Source organism: Apteryx mantelli, chromosome Z, assembly GCF_036417845.1.
Source record: "Apteryx mantelli isolate bAptMan1 chromosome Z, bAptMan1.hap1, whole genome shotgun sequence".
Classification (NCBI taxonomy): Eukaryota; Metazoa; Chordata; class Aves; order Apterygiformes; family Apterygidae; genus Apteryx; species Apteryx mantelli.
The window spans coordinates 31,630,374-31,644,725 of record NC_090020.1 but is presented as its reverse complement, the minus strand read 5'-3'; the positions used below and the strand labels follow the sequence as shown (position 1 = coordinate 31,644,725).

The window sequence follows — 14,352 nt, the reverse complement described above, 5'->3', positions numbered from 1 at the left end:
TTGTAGGGAATTAAAATCAAACCAAATCTCAGAAAGGTAATCAAAATTCGTAAAAAGACACTGGTTTATCTCAGTCTTTTGCCACTAGTCTTTGTAACTAATTTTCAGTTAAACAAACAAAAAAATCCAAACTTCGTCTTTCTTATGACAATTTCCTAAATCAAAAAGATCAAATTATAAACTCTGGACCTAAATAGCGCAAAAATGAATCTCTAACCTAATGTCTAAATGTAGTCCCTGTCCTTGGAAAATGCTTAAACCGTTCCTTAGCTTTACTCACTATAGTACTCTTCTCTGAACAGTTAAGTGTGCCCTTGCTCTTGGCTCAGACTCAGCATTCCAGCCTACTAAAGATTTGTACACTTATCCAAACTTAAGGACTATATTGAATAAGCATGGTCTGACTGAATGTGTGGCACTGAAGCAATGGCACTGGTGTACTGCCCCCTTTATACAATTCATACTCTCCATAATCTTCCTTGTAAAGGCAGTGGAACCACATACATAAATAAGATTTGCAGGGTCAGTTCTGCAATTTACTGCTTTAGGATTTAAGGCCATAACCTGAAAATACACAAGAATTTAAGTATGTGAGCATTCTCTCTGAAATCAGTGGGATTACACACACATTCAATTAAGCATATGTGGAAGAGTTTTGCAGAAAAAAAAAAGCAACTTTGCAGTTCACCTTTGATAATATTATTTATAAAAACCAACATTTTTCCAGTTAAGTTCAAACAGGAAAAAAATTGACAGATGAAACAATGTGATGTAATTTCATCTCAATGTCATTTTGAAGACACAGTAAGAACAAGGCGATAGAAAAGAGTGTGATAGCTTATTTCTGGACTTTCTGGAGTTTTATAGCTGCCTCAAGGCTGGCTTTGCCCTGCTGTTGCAAAAACAGCTACTGATTTGAATGTACTTCTAGAATTCTCCAAACACAACCAATGTCTAACAGAGAAGTCCAAGGGAGGTGGCACTTCACTGGGTAAGAACACTGTCCACTCCCTAGTGTGCAGCATACAGCTTCCACAAACAAGCTCAACAGCCCCTCTCTCATCTTTTTCTTATTTCATTTACCCATCCAGTGGGATCTTATGAAATAAAACAAAACCTAAAAGAAACAAAATGAAATATGAGAAATCATGCTTTAAAAAAAATTCAAAGAAAAATTAATACAAAGGACCAAAGACAAATGAATACTTGACAATCAGACAAATAAACATAAAGTGCACTTTAAGCATACACAAAATGTTAAATAAAAACTATACATGATTTTACAAAAAAGACAACATTAGCTCTATCTTGTGGTGAAGGTTTTCATTAATTAATTAAAAATGTATAAGGCATGTCACTCCTCTTTAACACATGAAAATATTCATATTGAGCTGTAATGCAATATATCTAGTATTCTCTAACCAGGGGCTATATTTTGCATGGGCAGGAGAACAGCAGTCAGGCATGATGCCTTATGCAAAAGCCTGCAGAGAACAAGCCTGAGCGCACCATCAAGTTCTCTCTCCTTGGCCTGTTCCATCCACTAAGCGAAGGGAACCCAGCTATACCACTGAATTATTGTAAATACAATACCAGGTTCCTCTGCAATCACTGTTTCATGCCTTAGATCTGTATGCATAATCCCCTCTGCCTGCTCCAAACAGGTTGCTGCCCTTAATGTCATCAAATGACTTTGCAAGAGCAGAAAAAAGTGGAAACAAGGGAAATACTAGTTAATTATCTTATAATTAATTGATTGTTTCCAAATACCAGCAGGAACTTAAAAATCAACAACTAATAGGTAATGACACATTAAAACACAAGTAAAAGCCCCAGGTCATGTTTTGTTCCCAGATGAAGAGAAAAACACATGAACCTATCCCTTGGATGTTACCTAGCTGTTAAAGGCTAACAGCTTTAAAGAAAACTATGTCTGGCCTTGTATTAAATCCAACTTTCTGAAGCTAAATCATAAATACTTCCTAGAACAGCATTATCTTACCCAGTCTGTTGTTATCTGATGCAGCTGAGTTATTATGTACATCATTGTTGACAGTCACCATTACTTGTTCTAATGACATTTGGAAAAAAAAACACATGTGAGTTGCACTATTTTCCTGCAAACATAAACTTCAGCAGCAGTTCTGTTTGCTTGCTTTAACCTTGCTTCATTAAGTTCAGAAAGCTTATAGAGAGCTGAAAGCTTATCTACATTCCACATCACTCTAAACAACCCAAGATGCAGGGCCAAATCTTGATTTGCCTTAAGTCAACAGGAGTTTTGCTACCAGTTTCCAGAGAAGTTGAATTTGACTGAAAGTAATTAAGTAACAATGACTAATTCATTTACATTGCATTTTCTTGCTGGTTTTAACCTTGAGGCACTCCTAGTACTTCCACCTTGGAAGTAGGTGATGGCACGTTCAGAAACTGAACATGCTAGCTTTGAGCCACTGCACATTTCCAAATGGGTGTGGGCAAAATTCCTTTTCTCTGAAACAATTGATAGGATTTAGAGTAAGATGCCAACAAAAATACAGACTTGGCTAATTCACAGACAAAAACACAATACCAATGCAAACGCGTATCATTTCAGAACTGCCAGACTTCTGCACAGGGACTACTTTTACTGGAGGTAAAGGCTCTAAGCTAGACTGACACTGAGAAGATGAGTTTTGTATGGTCATATCCACATGTAGCGATGAATATCTTCAGAACTTGTAAGGAATACTACATTATTTTGGGAATCTGTACTCTTACTGCAGCTTAGATCATTCTGGCCCTTGCTAGTTCTACTGCTTTTTCTCACATACATTGAGATCTTAAAAGGAATTAACATAGCTTTGCCACATTGCAGAAATATGAAATTCCCAGTGGGAGAATTCAAAACCTTATCACTGAAAATCCAGGTCATCACATGGAGTATTAACATCACAGCCCTAGAAGTCTACTATAATGTTAAGAAAAAATGCACACTTGTAAGATGTTTTGACCTTTATGATCATCTATGCATGCTGCAAACTATCTGACAGAGTTGAGGATCTGTTCCTACAGGTTGTAAAAAGGTGACAGGCTTTTCCAGGCCTTTCTGCAGTATTTTCACTAGGTGGCTGTGCTTAATCATTACCTCCCAGATAATTCTATGAAGGATGTTTGGAAGTTAGGGGTTAGAGGGAAAAAGAGAATTATCATCAAGTTTTTGGTAGTCTAGCATTTAAAGTTACTGCGTGGTTGCTACCTTTCCTTCAAATTTGCTAGGCCATTCAGACTCACTCTGTGGGCTTCTGTTTTGTTAAATCTGAGAGTCACACATATATATGTATGTATGTGCGTGTGTGCATATATGTGTGCATGTATGTGTATATATGCACATATATACACACACATGTGCATACATATGACTATATGTGTGTGTGTAGTAATTTATATATATTATACACACACACACACATTTTTTTTCTCCACAAGCACACACATCTACACCACATTTTTAGCACTAAGGAAAATTATTGCAAGTGAAAGCTTTCTGGTCATGGAGTTTGTGTCTTACCTGTTCTGGTGCAATCACCGTGAAACCAGAATGCTGTGTTTAAAGTCACTTCTGAATTTTCATTTGATAAGTTATTAATCGATGAACTACCACTCAGTATCCAGCATTATGCAAAATACAAGTAGACCATAGATCTGCTTATATTCTTATTTACATCAGCATGTATATTAGTTAACTCTGGTAGTCAACTGCAGTGTCCAAAATCAGCACAGAAGAAGAATCAGACGTAGGACATTGACCTGAAAAGCCTACAAAAGTCAACAAGCCCACAGAGGAGTCCTGCAAGTCCTATTGAAGGCACAGGAATTAATCGCCATAAACGCATCTTTTAAAGGGAAAAGGTTTAACAGTCTAAATCAGATTCGCACATTACTTAAAGTGCTCATGGGCACAAAAATCCAATCACAGCTATTCAACCGTAACACAGGGCCGAAATTGACAGGGCATTCCTCATAGCAGTAACTCATTTTTTTTGCCAGCCAGAAACAGTGCAACTGGTGCAACTTTTTTCAGCAACTGGTTAATTTACCATAAGTGTAGTTAAACTCTACTTTAAAATCTGCAAATTTCAAGTCAAATTTCAATGAACACTTTCTACTGGAATCCAAATCTTAAAGGCCAATTTACAAACAGACAGAGGAGTTGCTGCACTTCTACTAAATGCCCAAGTGGTTAGGACACATATCCAAGGTGTTAGAGACCTGAGTGCCCGAACCATTACTCTCTAGGAAAGAGGTGTATTCCTCCAATTTTATAGATCTGGCTCTTATTTCTGTTGCTTTTCTTATGTGTTCCCTGACAAAAAAAGGTTTGAGTTTAATGAAGCATTCTGTGAAGACTGAAATGAAGTTTCAGGCTTCCATTTTGGTGTAGAAAAGAAAAGAAAACAAAAAAGGTATTGACTTTATTCACTGAAACATAGAAAGCAACCAAGTGAAGTACGTAAAAGAGAAAAGGACACAAATATAAATACAGAAGAATTAGTGTGGGGAACGCTCCAACAGGGGAAAGGTGAAACGGAGCAAAGAAAAAGGGCTGAAATGCAAAGACATAGACACTGAATAGGAAAGTTTTTTAAAAATGGTTCCGAGTTTTTTTGTTTTTTTTTAAAGCTACAAACCCACTAAGCAGTAGGCAATCTGGACTTAATTTGTACACTAGCTCTCTGACTATTTGGAGTAATTGAGCTAATATAGGCAAAATATTATGGGCAGTGGGTAGCTAGAAGATGATTTGTTATGTCCTAACTGCCAAGCTGTTTACTTGTTTCTCAGAGTTCGAAAGGAGTTTGTCAGGTGGGCTGAGGCAAAAATCTGTTTTGGCTCGAGTTGCTGCCAGGGCACTGGATTCTGAGTTTAGTATTAGTTAAAAAAAAAAAAAGAAAGAAAGAACTGCTGTTATGTAAGCTGCCACTCACACTGGCAGAAGAAAGTACTCTGAAGAATAAAAATAAAAACTTGAAATAAAAGTGGAAGAGAGGAAAAAAGCCATCCATCTTCCCTGTACAAGGAATGACAAAACTTCATTCATCCTTTAATGGAACATTATGTATCTGTCTCTCTCAGATGCAAATGTCTGTACGACAATAAAGAACATACGAAGTAGTTTAAAACATAACATGCTGATACTTTAGTTCCAGTATCAGCTCCTCATTCAGAGTGTTTTAAACTGAACACTGGATTCATTATAAGTCTTAAAATAAATATTATAGCCATTTTGCAATACATTATTTTGGGGACATCAAATTTGCATACAAATGCTGTCGCCCCCAAAGACAGAATGCTACATAGGTATAACATGAATTGTGCTATCAATATGGATCCATTTGAGTCAGCAGTGAGGGTTTGTTGTTTTTTTTCAATCCTACAATTGACTTTCTGGAAGTACCACCGCTGGCTGTCTTATGAGCTTTGCAGATCTGTACCTCACATAGCAGATGATCTGTCACTTCCTAAGGTTTTATTGTCATTAGTAGCTGGACAAAATGCCTTTAAGACCAGTTCATTTGAGCCCTTCTGTTCATTGTATTACTTTTAATAGTCACATGGTTCACAGAAAGAAAAGCAAAATAGCAAAAAAAAAAAAAAAAGTAAATAAACTTACTGAACTCTTTCTGAAAGAAGAACCTATCATAAATACCATCCTTCTCATTTGTGAAGAAGTAATTTTTTTTTTCATTGTACTGGCACTCAGAGTCTGAGTAGTTAACGGAATCATAAGACCTAATGCATTTCATTGCCCATTTGGAAGCATCACTAGTATGGGGATAGTCACACACCCACGGGCTCAATTTCTACCAGTCCCAGCCAGCCTCCAGCACGCCATTACTCACAGCCCATGCCCCTGTGAGCCTCCACCTAAAGTCATTCAGCGTGGAAACTGTTAAGAAATGGTTGTCTTCTGAACTTTATTGCAAAGCGAGAAGATAAACTTTAGTTGTCCAAGATCCTTTTTAATTCAACAGTATACGAAACAACATATTCCCACGACTTCTACAGAAATTAGAGGTTTAAAAGTGAGCACTTTTGGTCATTTCAAACCTGATCTGAACCCTGCCAGACCAAATAAAAAATTCTTGTAATGATGACTTAACTGAATTCAGAACTTAGTTTTCATATACTCACACTCTGCTCTCCAAATATGTTTCTAAATGTCTGAAGATTTGTATAAATTCAAAGATCACGTATGTAAACCCAAGTATTCAAGGGAAAGCACAAGCAAAATAAATGCTGTGCAATTAAAAGTTCCTAAGATGTTATGCCTTGTTATGCTTTCTCTCTTCACCAAGTACATATGGTTTATCCTAAACAGAGTGTTACCTGCTGCTTTGATCCACACAGAGTATTTTGAAACAAAATCAACTTACATTTTTACTTTTTCCAGCTTGGAGGCAATCAAGCATAACATGACATGTATCTGTAAGCCCTTTTAAATGAACAGTGATTTATATGGAGAAAGCTCAAACTGCTGAGTGGAAGGGAGGAAAGTAAAGAGAGGAAAGATGTAGCTGCATTACCTAAAAAGATATTCTTATCAAATTTGTCAGTTTCCGATTTTAAGTAGAAAATTAAATGAAATAATTCATTCCTACTTTGCTTCTTGGACCTGAGCCACTGCTTCAAGCAGCAGTGCTGGCTAATGCTGTGGCAAAATGAGGACAAAACATCACCTCATTTTTACTGAAAAGTAAGGAGAAGCTCCTGGATAGGTTTCTGGAGAATGTTTATTGCACAAAGAAGAATATTGTCCTGTGTCATTAGAGCAACGCCTACACAGCTGCAGAAGACAAAGCTGTCTGAAGAAAACTATCCTTTTTCTTCAGGATTCTGCATGGATCAGAGCACCTTTGCAACCTAAACATTAATTGCAACTCTTTCTTTTTTTAAAGAAAATGTTCTTTACATCTCATGAGGCTCTACGATAGTATTTTTCATTCATGTCATTAAAAACTCTAATGATAAAAATATATATTATTTTCTACCTAAAGATAGAAGCTTGGATAGAAAACAAAGAATTGAAAACCTAAGAGCTAAATATAGAGACCTGAACACACTCTACCTTATTACAGGCCAGGAATTCCCAGAAGAATCTGGATTTGAATTTCACATTAGCTTTTCTTTCCAGATCAGATTTTCCAGTGACTGAATTTACTTAGTAATTGTAGAAACTAAGACCGGAAAAGGTTAAAAATCCATCCCATCTTCTTGCACATGAAGATGAAGAGTCTTGACCCTCTTACTTGTTTTAGCTACTTACAACACTCAGAAGGCAGTACACAATACAATATATTAACCTGAGGATAAATTACAGTAAATCAAAACATAGAATTTATGCTTTCCTTTATAATCTTTCAAAATATTGCAGTATTTTAAAAAGAGTTCTCTTCCAATATTACTAGTATTTCCTCTACTGTTTAAATTTATGCTCCACAGGTACGGATACATAGTTTATCATTTTATGGATGCTGCCACCTGTATGAGATTTCCAAATGGGCTTAATAAAATTAGAGCCATTAACATTAGTGTTGCAGGTAGCATTCAATCTATTTAATGGCTTGGTTCATTGATCCACAAGTTCATAAAACTGGGAAGGGGGTCAAACAGAATTACATGTACTTTAGTAAAGGACCCCATAAAGCTGTTCTCAGTGTAAAATGAGTTAGGACCATGAGACAGTAAAACTTGACCTGTCTACTCAGCGTTTCAGAGACCAAAAATATTTTGGGCTAACAGTCCTCTACACTGCCAACAACGAACATTTAATATCTTAATCTGTTTTCCCTTGGTCTGATTTGGGGTATTTATTCTATTTCCTAATATGATACTTTGGAAGATGTGCTCATTTTCCAAGCAGGCAGCAGAAAATGAAACATTTGTGCTCAGCATTCTTAAGGAGAATATATTGCATCTTTCTCAGGAAGAGTCATTACCCTCTTGTCTTCCAGCACAATATCCAACAGACGTTTCCTTTTACAATACTGCTGCTGATGCTGTACTTGCTCTGCTTGCTATTGATTAGTGAGAGTCAAGGACATTAAAACCTTAAGCTCAAACCACCAGCTCTCAGAGCTAGTCAATGGGTATATTTTGCACGGCTTCTAATTCAGGGACAGGTTAGAGTAAAAAGAGAGAGTGTGAATAAGCAACTGGTCAGACTCAAACAGAAATTTTACAGAAACAGCAGCTCCCCATGGAATCACAGAAAACACACCTTAATAGTAAGCCCAGTTCACAGAAAAGGGTGTAACAATTACTATCTGCACACACATTTTAAAACCGAGACATCTGCAGGTTATTCCACACTTCCTTTGCATGAAACACTGCATGCCTAAGAGATCAAACAGTATTTCAAGGAACATTTTCTCAAAGCTTCCTGCAAGTCCTTGAAAAGTCAAAGCAGTTAAGAAAAAAAGCCATTTACCTTATGACATCGCTAGCATTTGTGTTTTATACACTCATCAGTATGCATGTAAAACACAGAAATGCTACTACACAGGTGCACTTTTGACAAGTGTCAGTTTACAGCCACAAAAAAGATCAGAGCACATGAAGGACACAATCATGCTATGTCTCAACTCTTTGAAAAACAGAATCATTGTCAACTTGAAAACTATTCTGTCTCTCTCTACCTGAATACTGAAAGCCAACTCTACCAAGAATTTAGCTTGTTTAATTCCAAAGATCAATAGATATTCCATACATGGCCTTTTTGACTAGAACTGCCAAGCCAAGCTATACATAGAAATTAGAGAAATAATGTTGCTTCTTATAACATAAGAAGAGTCATGTAACTGTATCATATATATTCATTTATAATGAAATTATTCTGCTAACTATTGCCTTACAATAATATCAACTCCTTTGATCACTACAGGCCTCATAGTTGTTACTGAACAGCTCTCCAGATTCCTTTCAACAACATTTTACCTTGAATCTGTGAAGCCTGAGTACTTCTTAAAAGACACATATGCTAATCACTGACTGCATCTAGTAAAACAATTTTTTTCTTTTTACTTCATTAATCTCAACCACCTTCCTTTATGGCAATTACTGTTCAGACACTTCCAGCTTAAATCTTCCTTTAAAAAATCATTAATGATCTTCTTTAAAAAAGCTGATCTGTGCTGGATAAATTCTACTGAGAAGTAGTATGGTCAATGACTAGGATATTAGACTGAGAGCAAGCAAGCAAGAGACAAATCCCAGCTAGCCCAGTCACTGATTTGCTCCAAGAATACAATTTCACCCTCTGTGCGCATCTATTCTTCCTTCCTCCCATGCAGACTTTAAGCCCATAGGGCCAGAGCTTGTTGCCATGTTTTGATACAATTTCAGTTCAACAAATAGGTTCCACATCAAAAAAACAGAATACCCCCCAAAAACCTGCTAACTATCTCTTACCATAAATCCTACTGTCACAGCACAGGGAAGAGACAAACTTAGTTGTCTTTCACTGAACCATACCCAAATGAGTCCTTCTTCACAACACCACATGGGCTTTGAGGGAGAAGGATGAGGCACAGGTTATCTCCTCATGCAGCTCATGGTCAGGATTTACACTCCTAAAAAGCCATCCCAACATCTGGCATACATTCTGCAGGTGGCCTGAGCTGTATATATACGCAGGTCCTACACCTCTTCAAAGGCTCCAGGGACTTTTCTCTCTTCCCAAGCAATGCAGTAACTTGGAATCACACTGAAGACACTGCTTGGCTATCAACACTCCTGTGATTCCTCCCAAACAGAGGAGAATATTTTTAAGGGAAAATATTGCACAGCTTGGAACTAAATAAAGCAGTCCAAGTCTCCTGAAGCACAACCGTGTGGAGCCAAAGTGAAAACAATGTGCACTTACTCCAGGCTGGCCTTGATTTGCTCATTCTGTTCCCAGTTTTATAGACACATGGGCACAAAATGGATCTCAGTTCAAAGGAGTGCTCTTCACATGGTACAGTAAGGAATGGAGAAGGAAAAAGGTGTTGCAAACATGTCTTGGGAAAAAGGGAAGCTCCCACTCTTTATTTTTAAAAAATGTTACCTTTTACTGCACCTTTTTGTCAGAACTAAACACAAATTATATTTAACAGGCTAACTGTATCTAAATTACAGCTGAAAAGCCCCATCTGAAGACTAAGCAACTTTCTTATGGGAGAAAGTAAACAGTTTTAGTAAATGATACAATGTAATTAGAATCTTAATTAACATGAAATAAATTAGAGACATGAGTCTATAATGGATACCATGTTCAGCTGCTTACTGCCATAAGTGCCAGGGGAGGCTATTAGCAAGTAACTGAATAAGACTATTTTCTTATTTGAAACTGTGTTCCCGCAACTGGAGATGCTGGGCTCCTCATCCACATGTTTTGGCACACTGTATGCTATACATCCTATTTGGATCCTATTTATCTGCCACCATTGATGCACCATGAACATAACTCTCTGAGCTGTTTGAAAAGCAACAGAAATAATTCTTTCCTCTTTCCATACGTGTGAACCAAGCTTTGAAACGCAATCCTAAAGATATTTACATAAAATAGCTTTGTAGGGGCAGAATCATGAAAGGAATGGAGCTATTGCTCAGTTATTCCTGCTGCAATACTGAGCTGTGCCTCTTGAATTTCCCCATTTCCATGGAAAAAAAAAGGTCTTATAGCCTTATTAAGGTCAAAAAATGAGTACAGTGATGAAGTAAGAGGGACTGATGCTTTACTTGGTGACAATTCATTCCCCCACGCCCAAGGCACTTCTTAAGAAACCCAGAGTCCTCAGCCTTCATAGTCATTATAAATCCCCTTACATTTTCAGTGAATAAATAGCCACATCCACGTGCCTGGTCATGGCTTGAGCAAGGACATATGATCTTTCATTTTTTTATCCACAACTATCCTGGTACCATTTGGGGCTAAGCTAAATAGCACTCTCCCAGACAATGTCCTGGTAAGGTTTAAAGGACAGCATGGGTTAGGATTATTTACCATACACAATATGGATGAGGCCACCCTATTTGACGGAAGAGGGTGAAGAGAGTTTAAACATATGCACAAAATCCACACCTCCACCTCAGGGCCAGAGAATGTACCCTAGCCCCATTTGCTTTATTAGTATACCCATAGCTTCAAATGTTGCTAGGTGCTTTCCCCCAGAAGCAAGTGAAATGATACAGTATTTGCAAACCACACATTATGCCTATTCTCCAGGGAGAACACTTAACAGATAATACAGAACTGAATTATTTTTGATTACTTAAAGTGCAATGGAATGGAAGGAGTGAGTCAGTTATGTGAATTCTATGCTACTAATGCAACTTGTTAAAAAAAATTTCAAAATAATTGTACTCGTTTTGTTAATGTATGACAGAAAAGCCTGGTATTTGGCCAGTTCTAATTATTTAGACTTGGTTCCATAAAACAATATTAATAGAGCAGAAAGCAATTTTTGACATTCTCTCTGAAAAACATATTAATCAACAAGTATTTGAGAGCTCTTGTGATTTTAGTCCTGTCTGGACTGGAAAAGATGATGACTGAGAACGTGTTAGCGAACAAACAAAGAAAATCCCCCCCCCCCCCGCAAACACACTAGTCTAAAGACACTAGTCTAAACATGATATTTGGGATTTCTCCCCAGATATACAGCTGAGCTTGCTTACACTAAATGGATTCTTACCAAGTCCTGCTCAACAACGGATTTCTAAGAGCAAAACAACAGAGCAAGTTTCATTCTCATACTACTATTTAGTCCTTCCCAATTTATCAAATATTTCAATAGAATATCATCTTTTTCAAGCTCTGTTCAAACCCCTGACATTCACACAAAAAGAATTTCCCAGATCCGTAAGGGAACCTAAAATGCATCATTAATTTTTCACAATTTTGACTGCATATATTTTATTTACCAAGAAAAGTGTGTGTGCATGATTGATATATATATATATATGTATATACACACATATATACATACACACACACACATATATATATTTATTTATTTATAGTGCATACACACACGTGCACACACACATATAAAAATATATCCTGGAAATAAAACTGAAAATAAGTGTGGTATGTTAGAATGACATCAGTTCTAAGAGGAAATAATTCCACAAATTCACTGAGTATATATAAAAACAATATAATTGTTGTTCTTTATAGGTTAGGAGTCTGAATAGCTTTATCATCTCACCTTCAATATCGCAGTCTTGCAATGAAAGCCATATTTGATCTACCAGACCAACTCCTTTTACTTCACCATGAACTGGAATGGAATGCATTATCATTAATGCAACGTCAAGGATTTGGTTTGCAATTGTCAAGTCTACTCTTTTTACATTTACATTTCTTTATGAATTGCTTTATCTTCCATCCTAGTTTGCAGGACAGAAATCATCGATTATGATACTTCTAGACGGCTCCAAGTTTGCATTTTTTACAGCTATGAAGCTATACTATGAGAACGGCTGTCACTATCAACTGATGTTTTCTGGACTGGATTCGAATAGACACATCCTGTACATGTGTTTTAGAGCTACAGAAAGCCAGCACAGCTTAATAATATTTAGGAAACAATTGTAGTATCGTGCTTTATAATTAGTACTGAGGAGAAAGTCTCCAGTCACTGGCCAAATCCTTCTTGATATATATCCTTGTCTTCCAAAAACGAACTTTATGTTTGGATAGCTCCTGCAAAAGTCAAGGGTCAATCTTTGGTCATATTGCATGGAGCATTTTTTTGCTTGGGGTTTACAGGTTTTGTTTGGGGTTTTTGCTTTTGTTAGGGATCATATACAGAACAAAAACCTCACTCATTAACAGTGAAGTCAGTAATTCACTGCATTAAAGAATCCTCAGAAGACCTAACATCAAAGTAGCTCATTCAGCACCTGCCCCTACACCTTACTCCCAGTACTAGAATCAACCTTTAAGCAGCTTGTATTGCCTAGAACTTCTCCAAGCAGCCATACGTTGTGTCAGAGGCCCTGGTGTTCCCTTGCTGCTCCCATAAGGCAGGAGGTATCAATGCAGCATAACAACATGTCTCCCCTTCTCCTTTACATTGGGGTAGTTCAGCATGAGGAGTCACAATGACTATAAACAAAAGACTTGCGAATTCAAGCCTCTCTAGCCCAATTTCTCAGATACCAGTGTTAAATATTCTTCACAATTGGAAAATACGAACTTATTAAGTGCAAACTGGAAAACTATAAAAAAATTGTAACTTCTTCAAGCAGTTATTTGTTCTTCACAGGCAAAGACAACAGATCTGTAGCCAGTAGACGTGGACGTACATTATGAATTCAATGTAGGGCCAAACGTCTGAAAATAAATAACAAGTAAAAGCAAACCCCAGCCAAATAGCAGGGCTCAATTTCACTCATGTACTTAAATTATATTGCTCCAAAATCTGTGTAGCTACACATATATACAAATATATATATAAATTCCCTCCAATGGACTTCACAAAATTGAGTCACTGAACAGCTTTTTCCTCGGAAATCATATTAACATTGAGGTCGTGGTCCCACACAGAAAAGCAATAGAAATAGATTTTCTATTACCAGCATTTTATGAACAGCATGAAATCAATACAGTACATATAAAACTGATTTGAGCCATATTAAATATAACGTCTGTAGAATGAGTGAAGTGAACTGTGCACATTCTTTGACAGATTAAAGATCATGACCCACAGCAAATTTGGATCCATTGTGTTCAACAGGCGTGATTAACTGTGTTCATAATGTTCTACAATAAAGCTGACCTCCAGGAGCCTGCTCCTGAAATTATTGTGATAACTCAGAATTCTGTCACGACTGCAGACTTTTACACTGTCTGGATTTTCCTACCGACCAGAAGGAAGAGACGACGCCTTAAATTTTATTTGCTATTCTTCATCCAACATAAAAATTATGTTGGAACATCTTTTTCAGCTACCCCAAAAACATCCAGCTCACTTCACCCAAGTCAATAGTTCTTAAATATCACTTTTAAACTACAGAATTTAGATTTTTAAAAGCAGATCCTGTTTAGCAATGTGATGTCTACATGAAAATTGAACTATGTAAGGATAGAAAAGCCTTCCTTGCCTCTCGTCAAACTATCTAACCTGTATTTTAGTAGCCTGCTCAGAAAGGAAATGCTCGGCTGAGAGAATACTCTAATGAGATTCCAAACAAAAGTATAATTAAGATAGTCTTCTGTATTTGTGGGTGACTGCTTATGTTATTTCTCAAAACAGGAAAGCTATTTTACAGGGAGAAAGGTTTCCACTCCCATTAGTGGAACATTGTTTCTTTTCCTGCAAT

At 36.9% G+C, this 14,352-nt stretch overlaps 1 protein-coding gene across 4 annotated transcripts in view; it reads right to left on the bottom strand.

Annotated features, from left to right (window-relative positions):
• Window positions 1-14,352, bottom strand: part of NTRK2 (neurotrophic receptor tyrosine kinase 2) — a 198,632-nt gene that overhangs the window by 108,210 nt on the left and 76,070 nt on the right. For 2 of the 4 annotated variants that reach the window (XM_067315695.1, XM_067315696.1), the window contains one exon: window positions 2,003-2,071. The exons of the other annotated variants lie outside the window; for them this stretch is intronic. In XM_067315695.1, coding sequence (XP_067171796.1) covers window positions 2,003-2,071 — 69 coding nt within the window. The remainder of the gene's footprint in view (window positions 1-2,002; window positions 2,072-14,352) is intronic. 4 annotated transcript variants of the gene reach the window in all.